At 46.5% G+C, this 23351-nt stretch overlaps 1 protein-coding gene across 1 annotated transcript in view; it reads left to right on the forward strand.

Moving 5' to 3' along the window:
- The window catches only part of LOC119375942 (uncharacterized), a gene marked incomplete at its 3' end in the record, with an annotated part of 136899 nt that overhangs the window by 21356 nt on the left and 92192 nt on the right, over positions 1-23351 (forward strand). Inside the window, exon 4 of the mRNA XM_037645962.2 lies at positions 1567-1758. Coding sequence (XP_037501890.2) covers positions 1567-1758 — 192 coding nt within the window. The remainder of the gene's footprint in view (positions 1-1566; positions 1759-23351) is intronic.

Below are 23351 nucleotides of genomic sequence, written 5' to 3' on the forward strand. Positions count from 1 at the left end.
CGTGCGGTCCAGGCTTACAAACATGCGTAAATTTTCCAATACCTCACTACAGCTCCGATGGTGTAGTAAGTATGAAATAAAATATAGCGAGAGATAAGAAAACCTTTCCTTTTGCATTCCTATTTTGACAGACGTCATGAAGCCAACCGGTGCCGTTCTTTTTATGCTACTCTTCTGCGCTATGACTGGTAAGTGCGTATTCTAATGGAGTAATACACTCAGGAAAATAGGTGATAAATTTTAACTAACATACGAGCTGGTGGCACATTTCAGTTTTATGTCTTCGTTTCATAATGCATTTATTGACCCTTACATTTGGCGACTGGTTTTGTCTTTCATTGATTGTTTTTTGACAACCATGCTATTACACAACACTACCCTGCGCGCGACGACTTCTCAGCTGAATAACAGCGTATCACGCAGCAAAGATGATAATGAATACAACATAGCGATTAGCGCTAAGCCCATGTCACTGTAACTCTGCTCTGGTCTCCAATTTTTCATAACAAAATCCAACGCCTAGCCTTCATACAGTGGAAGTGGGCAACGCTGGCGTAGATGTTTAGACTTTATCTTAAACTTATACCACTGCTGAGAGCAATGGCAGATTTAGAGTCACAATTTAGGAATAGATGCCGAACATCTTCTGTTAGTGTATTTGTTTTCTCATGTGCGCAGGCTACTTTTCTTGAATAATGCCACTTCCCAATTTCCTTATACCTGCTTAGACAAATATCGACTAGATTTTAACAAAAAAAAGAGCCAATATAATGATTAACCACGCGGCGCTACTGCTACGGGTAGCAAACACTACATCTTTTATTTAGAGCAATATTGCAGCGCGTGTGTCAAGATAAATGGTTTTCAGAAAGTGAAAGTACATGTGCTCAAATACCAGCCATACTGCTGCTGAGCACGTGACTGCACCGATACCACTCACGAATAACATCAGACTAAAGAAAGACGCGCAATACAATTTTCTCTTCCCCAGCCTCATCCCACAAGGTAACGGAGAATACGAAACATTTGATGTCGTCGTCGACAATGAAGCGCGGCGCGTCGGTGTTGAAGCTATTCAAGTGGGTGGAGTGCTGCGTGCCATAGCGCATGGTCTTCGCGCAACCAGGCACCATCAGCAAGGAGCAGAGAGCCAGGTTAGTTGTTCGAATTGTTTACTCGTAATCTTTTTACCTACTGCAATATGGCCGGGATGCCGCACCATGACTACTCCTTAGCAGTCCACGCTGGAATGAAGCAATTTTAGGCGCGCAGTAGGGAGACAAGATTTATCTGTGGTTGCAACCTTAAAACGAGTTGTAGAGAGAACCATTCGAAATTTAGCGCCAATATACTTTATGTCTCATGGAATGGCAAACAACATCATGTTTACCGTTGCGAAAAGATACATAACTTGAGTCAGCTAAAAAGATATAACAACTTGATGCTTCTCTCCAAGCAGAACGTACAGCGTACGTAGGACGTTGAAATGGATACACTAATAATTCAGTGCTGCATTTCTATCCATCATCTTGTACCCTCGCTGACAATGGTGTATTGCTATTACAGGGTGAGCAGTACTTCTTTGACAAGATACTGAAAGCCGTAGGAGAACTTGCCAAGGGCGTTGGAAACGTGGTACAGGGAGCCGCTGAAGGTATTGGCAACGCAGTCAACGCGCTCACCTTCAGCGACACCAAGGGAGTGGTCACCACTAAGGCTGCTGACATACTTCACAAGCTCGTTATAGGACCTCACCTTGTATGCTATTGAAGACGGCAAGACATACAAGAACTTTCGCCAACATATGCCGATGACTTGAGTCACGTGGCCGAGTCATTGATCGAAAAAGGAGAGGGGCTCTGCTCTTGCCGGGGCCGCGCGCACCTAGACAAAAAGGAAGCGAAGTTTGTACAGGGTTCTTGAGGCCTTCTGAAAGCAAAACTGCAACGTATACGAGGCTGTCATGCTTCACCGCTGCAATTGCAGTGTGTGAAAGACTGAGTTGAGTGAGAATAAACTTTGTTTGTCCGACTGTCATTGCTACGGGTGCCGGGGCTTGGCTATCAGGGATCCATGGCTCGAGGAACATCTTTCGAAGGGCCGGCAATGACCCTAGCCCGCTGTACGATCCACTCCTGATGTTTGGGCGCACCATTGAGGAAGGCGGCTAGCCATCACTCAGCGGGGCGCCCGCTTCAAAGGGTGCTGCTGCAGTCTTCGTCCTTCCTCTTGGTCACTCTTCCTAGTTTCGTTTGCACTGCCAAAGCGCATATCGCCGTGGTGAGAGCACGAACCGGCCATATCGGCCCGTTCGGGCTCACACCACGCGCAGCCAGGCGACGGGTTCAGCGCAGGTCACAGGGTGCGCAGATGGTAGGGGTTTATTAGAGTTACTGTGTATGCTATCTTTAGGTAGCAGAGTTCCGCATCTGTTTCCAAACGCCGCTAGCAACCATGCATTGCGGAGAAGCTGACGCTCGGGCCAATTTTTGTATTTCTCGAACTCGATTAACACTAGTTATCGACAGCCAATGTTTATCGCCGGTCTCGACACGCCAGATATTTAATCGGCGACACGGTAGGCATGCCGCCTGCAAAATGGAGTGCGACTTCACTGCATAGCTGTGGTTTCTAGCCAGTCCTATGCACAACTCTGCTACCTAAGGGTAGCATATACAGTAACTCTAGGGTCGGTGAAAGCGCCCGTCCGCAGACGCCTCAATTCGACCGCATGGGACCTATTCAGCCTCGCGCGTGGTATTAGTGATTTCTGTCAATCCTTCAGGTAGCTCCCGGGCACCTCTTGGTACATGGACTGTAACATAGCCAATTTCTTGCTAATAATCGTGCATTAACAGCGTTGACAACAGATATATTGTGTTGCTGACCAAGGAAAATATTAAGTCAGTGTTAATGTGATTTTACTAGTCCTACGCTTTCTTTGGTATATTTTGGTTTCAATAAAGCTTGTTTGATGTATTGGACTGTGTTTCTTTACATGGTGAAGCAACATTGCGGCTTTCGAAATCAGCCTGAGCCGACCTTATTAAGCATTCCCGTCTAAAACTTTTTCTTGAACGAAGGATATTCTGAGAGATAAAGAAACTAAGTTGGATGCGTGCAATTTCAATTATTTTAACTACATTCGAAGTAAGCGAAATTAGCCGAATGTTGTTCAGGACATATCGAGGCTTTCAGTTTACACAAAATCAAATCTTTGTTGGTTGCATACAAACTGACAAGGGTTGACAGCATGCGTTAAACACTACACAGACGGATTTACGGCTTGTTGCCATTTCGGCATAAAAATCAATCATCCGGATGTGCAGCTTACTAATTTTTTTTTTCAAAAGAACCCAGCCATTGCCTTTTACATGCAAAAAAGTCACAGTTGTGCCGCAATGGCGAAGCAATGAATGCGATAGCAATATCCTAATGCTATACGAAGTGAGGCTCGCCAATGAATACTCTCCGTTGAACAGCGCTCCTGTTGCAAAGGCCGCCGAAGCAGCGAAGGAAACTGGCGTGCTTCAGGTGTCGAGCTGCGACACTTGATAGTTCGCGCTCATCTTCTGTTTGTTCGCTTAGCGGCGTCCCTTGAGCTCGATGACTTTCGTACGCTCTGTAACAAGAGCGCGGACATCACGGTGAAGCTCGAAACATCCCTCTTCCCCTCACCACGAGAAAACCGCGCGAGCAGACAGCGGAAGGGCAAGGTTCTCCCTGCGCAAATATAAGAAGAAGCGAGCGAGCGAGCCGACGACTTTTAAATCCGCCCGTCGCGCTCTCGCGCCATCTCGCTCGTAATGAAGAAACGCTTCTAAGCGCCTGCCGTCTCTGAGTCCTGCCAGCGGTAAAGGGTGTATATTAACACTCGCCGTTAGTACCTGAGGGATCTGCGCTTCTAGCGTAGTGGTTAGCGCCACGCTCTGTGGAACGAGAGGTCGCTGTTTCGATTCCGCGCTTCGGAAGCATTTTTCTGAATTATCTTACTTTGGGACTTTGATATATATACATACATATACATAACGGTGCATGACGGCGGCGACGGCAAAATCTAGAGTCACTGGAAAATTTCAGAGTACCGCAAAGGTAGGCTGCACGTGGGCAACATTAGGCGGCGGCGGCCATTTCCCTTCCGGACTGTCCGGTGCGTTGGTGGCGTGTGTGAGAAGTGACCGATCTTTTCGCCTCGATGCCGTGTTACGCTCGGCGTAACTGCAATATGTGTTTGTGTGTTTCTTGAAAAAGGATATCAGAAGTGACTTCGAGTCACCGACGATCATGAATCGACTGCGCGGTAAGCGGTGTAGCTAATGAAACGTGCGGCGAATGTTGCCATGTGCTCACGAACTCTCTTCGTGGCTTCATCGGTCTCTTTCGTTTCAGGCCGGGTGTGTTCGCAAGGTCGGAGCTGATAGTTGCATTAGCGTAATGACCGTGCGAGATGCCATTTACTTCGACACTTGGTGAATGTTGACTGTTTGCACTAGCTTTGCAGTCGGGTTCTGGTTCACTTCATAGTGCATTCGAGAACTTTATAGAACATCGAGAACATTCAGCATTTCGTCATTCGACTGGTCGCTGACGCACACCTTACTCGCGCACCATGCTTGCTGTTGAGCTGGGTGTATATGTAATAGAAGTGGGTGTGTACGGTGAGTTGAAGTTGTGCGTGAAGTATTTGTCTCGGTTCGGAACGCCAACAGCAGAACGCACGGGCGAATCGGCGTGCGGTAGGTAAGGGGTATCTTATTTTGCGAATACGTTTCATTTCCTAACAGATACGTAGAAAATAGTAAATCAAAAATGATTGACGTCACTACTCTGTGTTTCATTCCTATTTTTTGTCTCTTTAATATTCCGAACGTGCAGTGATTTGCAAATATTTTGTTGTGTTCCTACAAAGTTTTTTTTTTTGGGGGGGGGGAGGGGCGTTGCCAGGACGTAAACAGCTGGGGTTCGGTTTCTGCAGTGCTTTTAATTTCAACTTTTTTTTCGTAATGCACTCTTGTTAAACTTCCTCGGCGCAGTGCTTTATGTTGTTTTGCAGAAATAGCACATACTGAAAAACTTTTAACGCGCATGCTACTGCAACACAGTATGTATGTAGAGCTAGGGCTCGCATCAAATCGATTCCCTCAATGCGTGGGAGGATAAGCCGATTTTTTAGATGCGAAGCAGCTCTTTGACTTGCCTGTGTAACGCTGTCCCTCCGTCCGCACAAACGCGAGGCAACGCGCTTCCCTCGGCGCAGGTGTTGGAGCGGTGCCAGGGAGGTCACGCCGCAGCTGGGCGTTGACGTCACGCTCCCTCGCACGCTTCCCTGGCAGGTGCGCGCGTACGTCACTCTCTCCCTCACCCGCCGGAGCGCCCGCAGCTGCCGGCTCCAACGCCAGCTCGCCTCCCGGTCTGCGTTTCAAACACCGTTTACACTAGTAAACGCTACACCGAGTTTCGCTTCAAACGAATCTTCCAGCGCTCACCGCAGCACCCGCGTTAGCGCCGTTCAACCCTTGACGCCACCCGTGCGCAACGCTGCTGCTTCGCATCCATCAGGGTTCCCTTCGGGAGATGGTTCAATTTTTTTTTTTGCATGACCATTTCTCACCCACTAAACAGTATTGTAAGGGTACGCTCGGCGCAATGCAGCATGATATGCATTTTTTTTTGAAAAAAATAAAATACGCTTAAGTTATCAACCAAGTTTATCAACAGAGTTCCATGCTTCAGTATTGCGCTGTGGCAAATGATCATGCGACAATTGCCTTCAAGGTATAGAGTAAACAGTTATTACTTTAATAAGTCTTCGATTTCGCTCTCGTGCGTCACACGCTTTAACTCAAATACATGCACAATCTGTTCAACAGATCGAGATATAAACAGCCGAGCAAATAGAAAGGTATGTAGTTTTCAATATCGCTGAAAAACGAACAGAAAAGGTGAAGTATCCTGTTGCATGAGAGCTTATCCAGCAAAGTTTGTGTAGTTCACTGCAGAAAGGAGTGTTCTTCGAGGGGGCGAATTCATTCCGCGGCCACGCACAACGACGCTCTTTGACGTTAATGTTTCCCGCACATAATGCAAAAATATACGAAATTACCGGAGTAGCTCACCAGAACGTTCGGTTACTGTTGAGCTACTCTCTGGCATCTGCATGACGCGTTTAAAAAAGCGACGAAGTACTTCTAGGGACCGTGGTATGCTAAATGTCCGGCCGCGCTCTGTATTCAACGCGCCTGCACCCGAAGCGCTTGGAAGGGATATGGCGGCGAGAGGTCACGTGATGCAGCAAGCAATCGCGGTGGCGGTGGCGCGCGAAAACAGATGCGATACTGAATTTTCTAGTGAATGAAAGGAAACTGGATGATCAGACTTCGATAATTAGACTTTGTCATTACATAACGAGAATGGTCGAAAAGAAAGGTAGGCGCTAATGAAATAGATTGTGAAAAAGGCCCCCGTCCGGGAGCCGAAACGTCCTTTATTTCAAATTTATTTTGGCATTTCGTCGCTGTCTTATTTAACCTTTGACCATGAGCATTCCCGACACCACGAATGTTTCTCAGATCTCTTAATTTCAGTAAGGAAAATTGTTTGTATAGGTGGCGAGCGGCCACGAATCAAAGGTGCATTATGCCAATTGCAGAAACCTGAAACGCTTCTGGCTGTGCAGAGTAATAAAGAGATTGCTTCAAACTGCGTGCATAGAAGATAGTTCACATATGTACCATACCGCACATACTCCAATGCCAACCTAACCACAGTTTCATGCAGGCAAGCGTCTTGAAGGAGCAATAAAATTTCTGTCAAATACCACGCACTGAGGGAATCTGTTACGCGAATGCCTCAGGGTAGGCTGCTTATGCTGCGTCTTTGGCGTTGAGCCAAGCATTACTAGGCTCATATTCATCTCAGTGTAAATTCAGAAGTTGTGTGCGTGACCATAGTTGATTCGGCGGGCAGTTAGGTAGTTGGTACGATCGCAATAGACATGATTACTAGGTAAACGGGATAAGGAGAAGAAAAACATCATCGTACCACGCTAGTCAATTCGAGCTTTGTAGTTCCTAAATTGTTGTGGCTACTTGAGTGTATGACTAACAGAATGGTTGGTCACAACATGAATATCAAGGCGTGCATGTCATGTAAGCCATGACGTTCGCGAAAGCTTGCATGCCTCCAATCCTGGAGGCAGTGCAAGATAACCTTCGGTTGCAGATAGCTTCCTGCGCGGGGCGGGGTGATGAATACATCGACTGAGAAGAAAAAGAAGATAGCTTTCGCCTTTGAGTATTCTTAGACAAATGCATAAGGCACCCTGTGAGCCTTTACAATGCCATAAAGAAGGCGGCACATCACGTGACGTGCGTGTATGAGAAGCTCGAATGACAAGACGTGCCAGGAATGTCGACGAACGATTAAGCGTGTGACCTATATATTCACGTAGAGGACCATAATGACGTTACGTACATGCCGCGAAGCCGACTCTGTCGTTTCATCAACGAGTTATATGCGAAATTGTGCACGCATGCACCACGCTCGTACAATGAATGGCACGTCATGCAATGACTTGCAGGTCATATCAGGAATAACATGACGTACATCTCATATACGGCTGATATGAATGGCATAAGTGAATATATTGTTCTAATCTATTTAGTTTCTATATACCAATGTCGATCTCGTAACACAATTGACATGGCAAACCTGTATACACGTATACGATTATATGTACATACCTTTATTTCTCCTGTAAAACTAACACCAGTTGGCCATCTTTCGGGTAATGTTGTGCCAGCGAACTGTTGTTGGCTAGTGATGACTAGTGCTTGCTAATATTTCTAACAGTTATTAACTACTCGCTCGTTATGGATAGCCAGCAATTGTTTTGGCTTAACCTTGGCTAGCACTGGACACTAACTGCCAGTAAGTTTTGGGTAGTGCTTACTAATGTTGGTTAACGCTAGCTAATGTTCTCTAAATGTTGGTTATGGCTGGCTAAGAATAGGTAGCACTGGACTATTTATTTATTTATTTATTCGTTACCTGCATCGCGCTATAGGGAATTACAGTAGGTGTGAGATGCTTCACTAAGTACATGAACAAATCATTTCAAGGAGAGAACAAAAATATTTTGATGTCACACATACATTGTTCACTGAAAACTGTTCCAATCTCGAGCTGTTCTAGCAAAAAAGGAATAATGCATGCCGTCACCTCCACAGGGAAATCCCTGGCCTTCAAGGAGTGATGCCGTCGCTCTGATATATAGTGTGGTGCCTGGGTGTATTCTTTGCTGTTTATGCCTGTTGGCTACCTGTCGGTTAGCATTGACTAACGTCGGTTAACTGTTGACTAGTAGTGCGTAATCTGGGGCGCAATCACGCAGTGTTGGCTCTTCGTTCATAAAGGTTAAGTTTGCGATGTCAGCTACTCTAAACCTGCTGTTTTAATCTAGTGCTGCACTACCCCACAGCAATATACTGTAGCGTGCATTCCTCTGTGATAACAACCTATGCATGTCTTCTAACGTAACTCCCAACGTTATTTCAGACCAGAAGCTATCCTGTAGGCGTCACATTGTAACCCACGGTTGGACAACTGATCAATGTACAGAAAAGCGTCGATCCATATCGTAGTGTTAGTTCAATGCGGAACAATGCACTATAGGCAGCCCTGGCTGACTGCATCGCGTAACGTTGATTTCCATAATTGGTGGAATCTTCGGGGATGTTTTGTTGTCTAGTTGTCCGCTCTTGTGCTCGTGCTCGCACGGCTTGCTTTGTTGCAGAACAATCTATGTTCCTTAAAGCGTAATATATACTGTTCTAAACGAGAAAAGGCCAGGAACCTTCTGATGGAAAAGGCGTGGCATTATATTGACCACCATAGTTCTGCTGCTTCCTCTGAGTATCCTTACAAATGTGGTGTTGCAATCTACGGGATCTGCGCTGAAATATGAAAACCGAACTTAAGTACCGTCAGCGCAACAAACACACAGGACATTCTCTGGCAGATCAAACGCAATACGAGGATGACTGTTACGCAAAGCAGTTAGCGAGAAGCGCCATATGCAGCATTGTTTTGCTTCGTAAGAAGCGTTACCAAGAAACACGCCTGACATTTTATCCAGCAAACTACTACACACCTATTACAAGTTTCTAACTTAAGTGTGCCTGCCTGTTAGGCCTCTCAGAAGTAAAGCGACATTTCGGTATTGCACCATCTCCGTAATCGGACAACTCCAGTCGGTGTGCCCACCTTGCTGATAGCATCACAGCGACGTTGGCGATCCCATTGTAAGTGTATCGAGCATCACGTGTAAGTGTATCGAGCATCACGCTGTAAGTACATCGAGCATCACGCTGTAAGTGTATCGAGCATCACGCTGTAAGTGTATCGAGCATCAAGTATCCGCGTATAGCCTTACCTATTGTGCGCGTAATCTTAGCTGCGCAAAATGTTTGCCGAGCGTGAACGCTACGCACTATCTGTACATTTTGGTCCCGCTGCTATTCTGTAAATAGGTAGCTTATGAATGACTTTATACTTTTTTTTGCTATCGTGCTTTCTTTCCTGCAGCGGGAACAATCGTCCGCTTGGCATTTGTCGAGAATCATACGGATATCAGTCATGATAATACTTACCCAATATTTCTTAGAAGCAGCAATACATGGATCTCTTTTTGCAGGGTAAGGGGTCTCATAAATCAAATTTATGCCCATGAAAGACAACACAACATTTGACAAGCGGAGTATTATTATTTCTGTCGTTCTTTTGCAGGACTGATAGAGAGACAAACAAATTTAGGTCCTGAGGAGCTAGGCAGAGGACATACTAGGTAGGTCTCTACCAAACCATTGTCTAGTCCCATGTCGGTCTCCGCTCGTTGACGGGCCCTCTGGACAGCCAGGAGCTGGACATCTTGTCTGAGGCCTGTAATGGCCTTCGCCCAGTCGTCGTCTTGGTTAAAATACTGTAATACAGGGCGCAACCAGGGCATGTGATTTAAAGAGCAACCAAACCTCCACACCACAATCTGGGCGTAGTCGACAAGTAGGTATTGATAATTAAACGAAAGGTATGAGCAGCCCTTAGGGAAGAAAGTTTATCACAAGTCACCGGTGCACAATTTTTTCTGATGGACCGAATTATCAAGCAACCCACGATCGAAAGTAGCCGAAGCAAAACAAGCCAGCCGTGCACTGTAGTCTTCTCCCAAGTCATTATATATATTGTCGCGACGTCAAGAGAGAGGTCGTAACGCACAGATCAAGGAAGAACAGCAGGTCGGAGTTTTGATACCGCGCGCAGCGAGCTCTTCTTATATGCCCATCTGTGTTGTCGTCTTTTTTATCGCATGCACGTGGCATTTGCCTCCCCCCGAAAGAGGCATCGTCCCGATGCGCAACCTAGGTGCTCTACTTATCAAAGCACACACATATGCAGTGAAACCCACACAATACACGAGGTTTAGCTGGATAGGTACGGTTTCATCCGCACGACGTGAACGACTTCGGGTGAATGTTTCCGGCGACTGGAGCTGCAATCACTGTCGGGAACGACCTCGTAATTGACGTCGTTCAAGCGTCGGCTGACTCTGTATTGCCCAAAGTATCGTCTCAGCAGTTTTCCACAATGTCCGCGTCGACGTATTGGTATCCAGACCCATACTTTGTCGCCTGGTGTGTAGATAACGAATTTGTGTCGTAGGTCGTACCGTTTCGAATCTTGATGTTGTTGATGACGGACGCGCACGAGGGCAAGCTGTCTGGCTTCCTCGGCGCGCTGAGTAAATTCTTCGGCGTCTGTATGAATGTCGTCACACTCGTGCGGCAGCATAGCGTCCAACGTTGTCGTGACTTCGCGACCATGGATCAAACTGAACGGTGTCATGCCAGTAGTTTCTTGTCGAGCGGTATTATAAGCGAAGGTAACGTAAGGCAATATCTGATCCCAGTTTTTATGTTCAGTGTCGACGTACATGCAGATCATGCCTGTGAGGGTCTTATTAAGGCGCTCCGTTAGTCCGTTTGTTTGGGGATGGTATGCAGTTGTTCTACGGTGAGCCGTACCGCTGCGTCTTTCTTATCGCATGCACGTGGCAATATCTTGATTGATGTTCTCGTTTTTTTAAACCATTCCTCGACAGTGTGAGAATTGCCGTTTTTGTCGCGACTGGAATAGAAGAATTCGAGTCGTTATTTCTTCTCAAGCGTCACGTATTTTACCACTAGTTTTATAGGTTCTTTTTTATGCATCTCCTGAGTAACTCGTGGTGTCAACGGAGACCTTTTTCAGAGACGCGAAATGTCGCCTAAAATGTAAATCTCAAATATGCCTATAGTGATCACAACGTCTACACTGCCGAACGACTTGCAGTTATGTGGAAATGGAATTGGGCAGGCCTTGCCATGAGTAAAGCAAATCAGCGGTGGTCTGTTTCAGTTACCGCGTGCGTGGCGTGTGAAGGGAGGCGCAGTCCAGGATGACGGTGAACGAGGTGGAGTGACTCAATTGTAGCTAAACAGCATTTGGGCTAGTTGGTAACGATTCATCTTAAATGCAAAGAGGGGGGCGCAATACAATATAGAGACATAAATAAGAGAACGACGACAAAGACGCACTCTCGCAACTGAAAGTTTATTGAAGAGGCAACACTATCATATATAGCTTACACATTAAGCACGTGCAGCGGTTTCTCTCGCCTATAAAAACAGAATGACTTTCCACATTGATTTGCGAGGGCACATGCGTCACGACGAAAAATAGGAGGGGGAGGATAAACGAAGCAGGGGAGGGTGGTTTTCGTGAGAATAAAAAAAGTTAGCGCTGCGTGTTAATCAAATAGGAGTACTCTTTCTTTAATAAGGCAGTAGACGGGTGGCTGACACATCGATCCCCGCGTCTCCTAATGTGGAAGGCTTCGATCAGTTCGCGAGTGGTTTTATGACGATGCCTAGATCGTTCGTCGATAGCACAGTTCGTTGAAGTAACTTTTCTTGCCTAGAAAGCTAGAAAGAAACAGAAAGACAGAGAAAGCATATCAAAGCCATGTATAGTATTGTCACGGGGTCGTGACGTCGACGAAGGCAGTAGTCGGCGTGTCGAAGATGAAACTCTTTATTTGTCCGAACTTGTGGCCGGGAAACGGAAAGTCAATCTACAGCAATACACACTGTACACTGATAGTGGCGAACAGAGCACCGGCCGTCGATAAACTGATCTGTGGTAAGGCGCCTCTGCATTTATACATGCGGCATCGAACATTCAAGCCTTATCGCTGGTGGCCGCGTGAGTCCCAGGTGAAAATAACAAAAGAAATGCGCGTGGCAGTACAGTATAGCAAAGCGATGGGAAAGGAAGCTGCAGGTGGGGATAGGGGAAAGGAGGAAGGGAGAGGGTACAGCATAGTATAGCCGTGTATACTACAGTACAGCAAAGGGCAGGGAAAGGAGAGCGAGGCTGAGGAGGAGTGACGAGAGCGTGGGGAGGCAGGCGGAAAGGCCAGTAGCCCAGCTGCTTCCACAGTCTTCACACCATCCCTGCGTAGCTGTTCCAGTTTGTATTGTGTGACCTTGCGCTCAGAAAATAGCGCCACTCGCAGTGCAGTGATTGTGGCGGCAGTGTTCACACTTGTCCAATGTATGCGGTGAAATTCACAAACATCTTTGTTCTTAAGTGTTGGTTTTTGCCATACGAGGGGGCTTCGCTATTGATATGACTATGCCACCGGAATATGCCTATATATTATCGTAAAAATAGTTTCAGTTTTACATATTTTATAACATGAATATCTTGCATGCAACATGATGTGTAATTAAAATGCGCCGTCTTTTATACATCCGTCATTGTAGATTCAAACGCCTACAATGTGGTATTCGCGTTGCTTCGAGAATGTAGTTAATCGCTCTTCAGCCAGCGCTTGCAATCTGATTACAATCGACGATACTATTCGAGAAGCTTTCCGTAGACGAATGAATGCCGAGGTGTTGCGCCGATCAATGGCTTCGTAACACTCATGAGACCGTGAAAGACGGCCACCGGAAAAAAATTCACAGCATATCCACGGGTGAATGATGAAGAGCTTGGGCGAAGCTCCTGAAGCAATCATGGTTACACCGTGAAATCTTCAGTGGTTTCGCTCAGCAGTAATCAAACCTATAGCCCAGTACATCATCAAAGACGTGACAAACAGTATGTATTTTATACAAAAAATTTTATTAATCGTAAGTGATAGCTACACTGCCTTCCGTTCCCCCTTCATTATAACGGCTTTATGGTCGGTGAAGTGATGGATCGGTGATGGGTCGTAGTGGGATGTTTGCAAAGACGAAGTAGTGGGCAGTTTGCAAAGGTGGCTTCCGTTTCCCCTTCATTATAACGGCTTTATGGTCGGTGAAGTAATGGATCGGTGATGGATCATAGTGGGATGTTTGCAAATACGAAGTAGTGGGCAGTTTGCAAAGGATCGGTGATGGGAGATACTGTACGGGAGATACTACCGGTTACGCCTTACGCGGTTACGCCTTACGGGACAAGGTTAGACTAAGAGGAGCTTCGCCCCTAAAAAAATTCTCAAGTACCCGACCGGGGATTCGAACCAGCGGCCCCTCGCTCCCCAGCGCGCTGCGTAAGGCAACTCAAGCACACATCATGTATGTACCGGTAAAATAATGGCGAGCTACTTATGCTCACCATTTACCGCTGGTGGTACGCAGATCTCGGAGGAGCTTGAGCGTGTTTTCTATCACGTAACGCGCCTATATTTTCTTTCAATTTGAAAACTGCCCTTGAGACGCGCACGACAAAGTGGCGCCTTTCTGTACCCACTCCTGAAGTAGAATAAAAAAAAATAAACACCAGGCACAACTTGCGTCAGACGCACCCGTGTGGCAGGAGACGCAGAGCGGTCACTCCAAGCGCTGCCGTTTAAAGAAAAAGAAATACGTAAGAACGTCCGATTCCCCATTGTCGACACACAGACTTAGCCAATCCCCCAGAGGTATGTGCTATAATTTTGAGGAAACAAACAAACAAACATTGACGACACTTGGAGCGCGTTGCTCAAGCACAAGGGCGTAACAAATGTGCCGGTTGCTGGTTCACGTGTGTCCTGTGTATACATGTGCGTTCATTTCGGGCGTCCTTTTTGCTTCAGCGGCGCGCTGCAAGTATCTAGGTGCTTGTCGTTCTTCGTGTGCATTCGAATTTCATGCTATCGCATTCATTGCTTCGTCTTTGCAGAAAAACTGTGACTTTCTTTATTTTTCAGTTATTAATGACACTAAATCAGCTATTTGAAGCTAATTCAAACTAAACTTATGATCTCATATCATATCTATCAGACCCTTAAGCTACCACAGCCTACCTTTTTATGTGTTTTATTTCTCGCGAATTTTTTCCCAGACATCCAAACAATGGGTTGCTCGGTGTTCGCGCGACAAAATAGACAATCACATCATTTGACAACTGGTGCTGCTTGTGAACTCCTCGATGTGGCGAGCACTCATGGAGCCGCCTCAGGTTGGCTCATGTGCGGCTTCAAATTAAATCAAGATTTTTATGGTGAAGGCCTCGATGCCTCATCGAACGCGAAAACTGTCAGTCGGTGTCCACCTTCGCCCAGCTGTGTTGGCGTCTAGACGAGTAATGCAGAAGCCATCACCACGTGGTGACGTCACAATGCGATGTCCTCACGACGTCACACATCGCCAAAAACGGGTCGTGATTGTGACGTCACTCTTACGTCGCATAACGACGTCGTCGTATACGCATATGCGACCTTTTACCTAGGCTGTAAACAATATGCCGACAAGAAACTACCGTGCGCCACCGAAACTCCTTCACGCTGCTCGGCAATATGTAGCTGCATCTGGAAGTCCTGTTTTCAATCCTTCATGCCCAAGAAAACCAGCCCACCTGTTTATCATGCAAACGTGCCGGCCACAAAGTACGGTTCTGCCGTCCCCGTGTGTTGTATTATTCAGACTCTGCTCGGCCACAGAGCAATGATCCATACTACTCCTCCCGCTCTGATACCACCACTCATTACATGATAAGACGTCATGATATGACGCTATTGACGTCATGATATGATTTGATCGCTTAGTCAAACGTTGGCGATCACGGAGGCATTGGAAAACCAGCTGAAGAGCAGAAAGCTTCCATTGCCTCGGACACTGAATGCAGTGCAAAACCACGTTAAGTTCAGAAAGCTTTCGGAAGGGGGCACCAGAGGATCAGTACATCGAAAAAAAAGAATATCCCTTTCGCCACTGAGCTGTCTTAGACAAATACATAACGAACCCGGAGTTTTTTTTTTTTTCCTTATTGTGTGGAAAAGGTGTGATTTAAAAATTTCGACCATCTCGTGTCCTCTTAACGTGCGCTGACATCGCACAGCACAGGGGCTTCTAGCGTTTCGCCTCCATCAAAATGCGACCGCCACGGTAGGGATCGAACCCGTGACTTTCAGGCGAGCAGTTGAACACCGTAACCACTGTACAATTGCGGCGGACTGGCGTGAAATTTTGTTATCCACACGCAGGGGAGAGTGAAAAGAAAGATAGTGCTTCAGAATGATAAGAGAAGAGGATGCAAGTGGTGGCCGAGAGCACGGCGGAGCTTTCGCGCGTTTTCCCTCTAATACACTATACCCCGTTTCATACATCAAGTGCAACGCTGTCGAAGCTATGGAAGAAATTCGGTCAGCAATATGTTCAAGTGCACGGGTCTCGCGCCTGGATTTCTTCGTTGTAACGTGACCTCCGCGTCTTGCTCTCACTGCGCGCTACCGGAATTATTCGCGGAGGCTACAATACAAAAACATTTAGGGAAGGGTATTTCAGCTCCACTAGCGTGAAACCTGTGAAAAGAAAGCTTCAGAGAGCGCCGCTGTTTCCCAAAGCAAAATCACTGCTAATGGGCAATGAGAGACGGAAGAAAGGTTAGACACATAGACCCGAAGTCTGCTTTTAGTTAACGGCCACGCTGCGAAATTCATTGTTCAACTACGTACAAGAGAAAGCTCCCATCGTCACTACATTGCAGGTCAAGATCCAGTGACCACCTAAAAGGGCAACCGGACTCGTTCGACCAACAGAATCACCATCAGGAGCATCTCAACAAATAGGGATGAATTTGTTTGGCCCATTTCCGACGTCTAATTCCAGAAACAAGTGAATATTGGTTGCGATAGACTATCCGAAATGGTTCGCCAAAACAAAGGCGCTACAGTCTGGGTGTGCCGTCGAAGTGTGCTACACTGTGGGTGTACCAAGATTGTCTACACTCGTCGTCATGGCTACTTGCGGCGCTGACTAACAGTCCTAAATTTAAATACACCCCTTAAAGTGGACGAAAGCTCAGCCGGCGTAGCTCAGTGGTAGAGCATCGGACGGGTTATTCGAAAATCGCAGGTGCGGTCCCCGCCGGCGGCATGTTATCTTTCCGTCCGCTTTTACTTATTTCGCGTCTAAATTTTTCACTCACGGACAACGCTCATTTTAGCCCACAAGCAACGACGCTTACACCGGAATTTCAGGGAAAAGAGCTCGTTAGCGCTATTGCGTAATTATCTGGCCCCATATATATCGATCCAGCCTGACATATACAGGCCTTAGTGAACTACATGTGCAGTGTGTGTAATGTTTCTTCCCTGTCCGCTTCTTCAAAGCTCACCCACATCGTCGACATACCTTAGAAGTCGTGGTGTTTGACGACTCTGTTCTTTACCCAATTACGCCGAAGACAACAAATGGCACCGGGATATCTTAGTGCAGTACGTCTGCGAGAACAAATCACATTTGTGTTAACCAAGCAAACGTCTCTATGCCACATGCGCAAGTTTGGGACTTGCGCTCGCTCATAGGCATTTCACAAGTAAAGAGCACCGCAGTATCGCAATATATTTCTTGTCACTCTAATCTAATTCGCATACCCGTCGTGGGAACAGAGCCCCATTGCGGTGAGCGAATACAGGAAAAATTACATTGAGTACCACAGCTTTTACTCCTTCCTTCGCACATCTATAGCCTTGTTGCCTGCAAGGCACGTGACAGCGATTGTGACAGACGTACTGTTGAGTGTGTATGGCGAGCAATATTTGTCTAGAGAGTGAGCGCATCGGGAAGTCGCCATGCTTCAATTATAGATTCGAAAGCTAAGATTTTTTTGTGCGCTGTCAATACATTCTTACTGAAAGCAGGAGCAATTGCGTTCTGCACATTTGCAGAATATCATAGGTAGTACCAGCCATATAGCATATGTTTGATGACAAATACACGGTACCTTACGCGGAGCAATGCAAAGGAACAATACACGGAACTATTAGCTTGAAATTGCGCGCGATAAGAAGTTTGTGGCTGTTAAAGTCCGAAAAACAACTCTACTGATAAGTGGCGCAATGCTATTGTCACTTTCATTTTTTCTTTACTTCAAGTAGACACAGATAGCGAAAGCGCAGCTATAGAAAGGATTCGGGAACGACTTTATAGGAGGTTTCCCGGAGGTCCGTTTCAACCTCGCTCCCGTCACGTCGAAGCATTCCACTACTCCCGGTAAGAAATTTGCAGAAGCATAAGAGTCCATCAAGAAATTGTAGTCTTGCCAAAAGCCATGTCGGTATTGCTAGCTGGTAATCTCACAAACTCATTCAACAGGGAGAAAAGCGGCTGTCTTTGAAATTTCAAAGGCAAGATTCATGCCGTACCGTTTTTTTTTTTCTAACTATAAATGTTCCACTAGCATCTATGTAGTTAAGCGATGTTGTGTCACCAGTCGCAGTGCTGTTTGGTCCACTGGAAGCGTATATTTGTATCATAAATTCTCCAGTCCATGATTCACAAATAGCTGGCTGTGAGCATAGACAAATATTTTTGCATAAGACTCAAGCTTTATAGTCGAACTCTAGAACAGTGACCTAGTTACAAGCCCAAGAACACTGCAGGTATTGTATTGAATTTTCCTGTGTGTCACCATACCGGAAGAAGACAGTGTCTGACCACATTCAGCTGCTTTTGTGTTGCTTTACCTTCGCTCTGAAATTTCCATGCTATGTGAACAAGCGAAAAAAAGTCTGTGTAAGGTCTTTGATTAGTAATCTTACGCAAAAAAAATGCGCACGCAGAAACTATTTGTATAATAAGCATAGAAAACGGCTACTCATACTCCCATCAAGCTGTGCGAAGTAAACGGAAGCGGAATGCAGTTGTATGTAAAAATATAGCAATGCATAAATGCATGCGGTAGCTGCAAGGAACACAGAAAAACAATGAGATTTCAGAAATAATGTTCGCAAAGATAGTTTTGTGCATAATGTCCGTGTTTTGCCGTTGCTGTAGTTAGCCTAGTTCAATGCGTCGACTAGGCTCGGTGTTTATGTCATCAGACGTCTATCGGATCGAAGTAAATGAAGCGCTGCGGCTTTTTCAACACAGGAAGAGCGCAGCAGAATTACTTTGAAGAAAGACTGCGGAACCTAATGTATGAGCGTTCACTGCTAGTAGTATTGACTACACCAACGTATGATATCAGGTAATAAACAGACAGAACTGTATGTTATATCCCTCTACTTTATGAACCCCTACGCTAATGATACCGGCCACTTGAAAACGATATATGTGAAAACGTACAATTATCCTATGTGAAGACGAAATTGATTTTACGCAATTTCGATCTTTACAGCATGTAACCATACTGTTCATCGTTCTACATTGTCGTATCTATGTCAACAAACGAGGAATGCTATTGTACCTCCTCCTTAGCAGACGGTTTTGCAATCGCTATTGCCTCATAGTGTACTTGCAGCTGATTTATTACAGTAGTAAGCGTTCTTGTTCGATTCGATTTTATTATTCGCGCGTTATTTGTTACCATTCTTGCGAAATATGTCCTTGACTACTGTTATTTTAGTTAAGATCAAAAAGAGTATTATTGCCGAAATATTTATGATAATTGTTATGGTCTTGCAGAATATAGGATGTTTCATCAGCATTCCTCTTCTGGTATCTGTGTCGACAAGGATTGTAATATTACCTACACTCAGAGCGCACTAACATGGTATACACCAACATCGGCATCGCAAAAATTTGGTATATATCCTAATCGCCATCGGAGGTAAGAGTTCATAACGACACGATTCACAGGTCATGCCACCAATAACTCACTTGCCTGTGGCGTATATTCACGGACCCTCTCCCTTCGGTCACGTTTGGAACATACTCGCAAACACTGCCATTGGTATAGGGGTGATTCACAGGTGACTCGCAGTTATATGATGCCACGATCGCGAGAATATACTTTGCAAATCTTTACGGAAGCGCTAGGAGCTCGTGTCGCAGGAAACGTTGGTGTCGGCGTTGTCGACCATAGAAACGTCCCGAAGGAAGCGAAGAAAAAGAAATAACGGCTCAAGCCGGATTCGTGCCCAGGCTTTCTGCATAGCAGTCAAGCATTCTGCCACAGTAACCATGCTCGTGCTTCAATCTGCTTAGCATGAGGACCCGATACAAGCTTCATGTCGGGGAAACGCTACTTCTGGGGGCAGTGTGCCGGTCCCCATTTTTATAACAATGTAATAACATTGACCCACAAAAACTCTAGTCAGCGTTTGCTCAAATATGCCGACCACTGCTACTGATATGCACATCGTTACACCGTATAGCAGGAAATTCGTTGCGATAAACTGACATTCCTGCTCGAACGTGAGCGCCAACGTTACGTCACGCCATTAGCTACCTTTTACACACCAGTGCAGTCGACATGCTTGGAGCCCATGATTTGCTCAGAAAACTACTAAATTTTCTCATAGACATCGATCCGCGTCGTAACGCTCGGCTCAAAGCGAAAAATTCGGCCATACGCAGTTGCTCTCCTAACTTTTCCGAATGAAATCGATTTCCCACAATGCGTGGGATCTGCCGGAATATTTTTGCCTTTGGTTTTTTAACGCGAAAGTGTTTTATGCCGGGGTCCACCAAGACTTCAGTGACGTATTCGTCACGTAATGACGTGAAAAAATATACACGATGTCTTGGCAAGAAAAAGTTCGTAAACGGGCGTCGAACCACGACCGCTCGGCCCGCAAACAGATGCCGGGCACCCTATCCACTGCGCCACGGTCACAGACTCAGAGGCTTTACAAACGCGCCTTTTATATCTACCCTCTCCCGGTCGGCGGGGTGGTGTTGCCCTCTGGGAGCGTGGTAAAGTAAAATAACTCGTCATTACCATGGCCTCCGCGATTAGCGCCTGCAACGCGTTACCGTCCCTCTCATTCGACGCGTTTCAATAGAAGGTCATTTTGTCAATGCCTTAACACACCGCTAGGTTCGCGAGCTTAGCCGAGCGTAGTAAAGCGCGGCATCGCTCATAGCTCGCAACGGGCGCCTGCCTCACCTGGCTGTAACACCGCGTTCCCCGCTCACGCGCTCGCCCTAGAAAAATCGCGGCCGGGATACTGCTGGCGGCGCGACGCTCTTTGCGTTTCCTCTCTAGTCCGGCCGTGGTGTTCACATTTTACATGCCGCGGGATGGCGACCAGTTCTGTGTCCAATATGTGACGCTCTTCTGTTTATCAGCACCTGTTCTCTGATTACGCTTCACCGTTACTACTACCACAAGCGTTTGTTTTATCATTAGCAAGGACGTTAGTCGTCGGTATGGAGATGTACCACAATCAATCCAGGTGGGCGCATCCCACGTTAAACGGTGTGCTATGCTGCTAGACATCAAATACATTGTGCAAACTGTCTTATATCAATGTAGGGTAAACATTCAGTTACTCTGTAAGGGCAGGGTTTACTTTCGTGTTATTCCGATTCCTATGACGGAGGGATCAACCATGTTTCTTTATATAGCGGCCTTGCTGTGGCATCCACCGCTGCGCGAGCTGAGACAAAGAACGTTAGTACGTCTTAAAGAATGTTACCCTAACACAGCGCCATGTGTGCAATGCAGGATGGGCCGAGGTTCTCGGCCACACGAGCTTGCTCCGAGCTCGCACTACGGCAGTCTACAGGAAGACAGTGCGGAGCGCGTAGATGAAAGCGCCTACAAGAAGAAGCATGGCCTGACAAACGCATGTGCGGTGTTCGCGGCGGTTTTCAAAGGACGCCGCATGCGAACTCGTCAGCGCCACCACTCAGTCACATTCAACAGTGCAGCGACGTCAGCATGATGACGCGCTATCTTTTGACCAACTGATCATCGCACCTCCCACGGGCGGTGTTCGGGGGCGATCGGAGATCTGTTCGTTCCGCTTGTTTCATTCTCCTGTGGAAGAACAGCGCTCTGATTGGCTGAAGCGAGAGATGCCACTCAAGGCGGGGGGTTGTCGCCATTTCTTTTTTTTTGCTTGATCTTTTCTGCGGTGACGTCATACGCGGCATAACGAGTGGGGTGATCGGAGATCTCTGTTCTGCGTTCGTTCTGTACCATTCTGGCGGCGTACGCGATTGGCGAAAGCCGGCAAAACAACGTCGCTGAGGGCGTAGCCATTTTTCTTTTTGCTTGATCTTTATATTTTGGTGAAGTCCCAACGCGTCATAACGAGCATGTCGTCTGCTACAAGACGAGCGCGAGACCGTTCGTACGCGTTCTCTCGAGCGAACAAAGGGCTTCGCACGGAATGATGCGGCGGTTGCTTCTGCCACAACATGATTTTGAGAAAATGGCGCTTGCGGACGTGTGCGTATCTTGCGTTGGAGGTGCGAGATGCGTTGAAGACATGAGCGAGTGCGGTTTCGCTTTTCTGTTCTCGAAAACGAACAGTGCGAACAAAATGAACGGGCCTGCCACTGGGCTGTGGTCTTACGCGCAGGGACTTCTTAGTTCTGCCACGTGTCGACCCGGTCCTCACTCGTGAACGAGAGGCCCCAGTGGGCACGACGGCATAGGTATCGTGGGTGCCCTTTTACAAAAGCCAGCAAAGCTCTTTTGACGATTCGACACCCGGGAGCCAAGCCAGACATTCCGGTGGGACATCTTGAAAAAACTGCGCCAACCACTACTTTTCTCTTTTTTTCGGCTTGCGCGACTTCACATAGCGAGCACGTGAAAAACAACACCAATAAATATCAAGCGCTCAAACCTTTGCGTTTCAGAAACTGTTTGAGCTTGAAAAGGAAAAACAATATCCTTTCTATAACAACGTATTTATTAGAAGGCGAGAAACACTTCGTTTTGAAATATACGGTCCCCTGCCGAGGACAACGATGCGCGTCTACTTCGGAAAGCTCGCCGCTCATCGCTTGACGATTGGCTTTCCTCTCTCTTGGCGGAAGAGAGCTGCGGAACGCCACTTGTGACGTACACCCACCATAACGAACGCGGAACGAACAGAGATCTCCGATCCCCCCCTTCGTGGCGTTTGTCTTCTTTCGAAAGTTTATTCTTCCACCTGCAGCATGGAACTTTCCACTCTCGATGGCTAATGGCGCACACGCAGCACTCTGCTGCAGCTCGTTTCGCTTCTCTCGAATATTACATATCAAATAACTGGACAGGTTACTTCTAACAGTTACATTTACCGTCTGAAGATTTTTCTGTAGTAACGGATACGTAGAAAACAATGTATCACAAACAAGTAATACAAAACATTCTCGCCGAAATCCAACCAGGGGCGCTTGCTTCGTGGCTGTGAGTGGTACATCGTGAGCGCGGTAAATTTAATGCGAGAATCGTAGCAGCGTGATGATATAACATGTAGTTATTGTGCGTGGTGCATAGTCTGTGCGATAAAGCTGATAGATGATCGTGCCGCTCGCTGGCGTGCGGCGTGAGCACTGAGTGGGCGTACCCGATGATTGCGCGGGCTCTGTCAACCAAACTGATTGACGCGCGAACTTGGGTACAAACTCGTTGATTCTGAATAGGCCCGTTCAACTCGTGACTGCCATAGTGCCGATGTGCCTGTCAAGTGTTTTCATGCGGTTGGGCGCTACTCAGCAGCATCTTGCATATGAAATAAGTTGGTCAGCTTGCAATCCTTGTGCAAGGCGGAGCCATCGGACGAGCTTGGGCACCAAGCTTATTGAAGCTTTTTACGTCGCTCGCACCTCAGTATGTTTGGTCTGCTTCAGAGTAATTATCGTGTCAGTCGGTTCAATATTGGTGCTATGATTAGGTTGGCTTTATTGATTGGATTCGTGTTGCCCTACAGGCCCCAAAGGAGCATTGAATACGGGACTTTTACAGAAAAACACAATACATAAAGCATAAAAAGAAATTATATCGAAGAATAAAACAAACAAAATTGTACAATGGAAGGGATAACAACACTACAAGCAAATGCAGTAAATCAAAATGAAAAATAAAGCATCTTTATCAATATCAAGGAAACATAT

This window comes from Rhipicephalus sanguineus, unplaced genomic scaffold, assembly GCF_013339695.2.
Source record: "Rhipicephalus sanguineus isolate Rsan-2018 unplaced genomic scaffold, BIME_Rsan_1.4 Seq1034, whole genome shotgun sequence".
In the NCBI taxonomy this organism is placed as follows: Eukaryota; Metazoa; Arthropoda; class Arachnida; order Ixodida; family Ixodidae; genus Rhipicephalus; species Rhipicephalus sanguineus.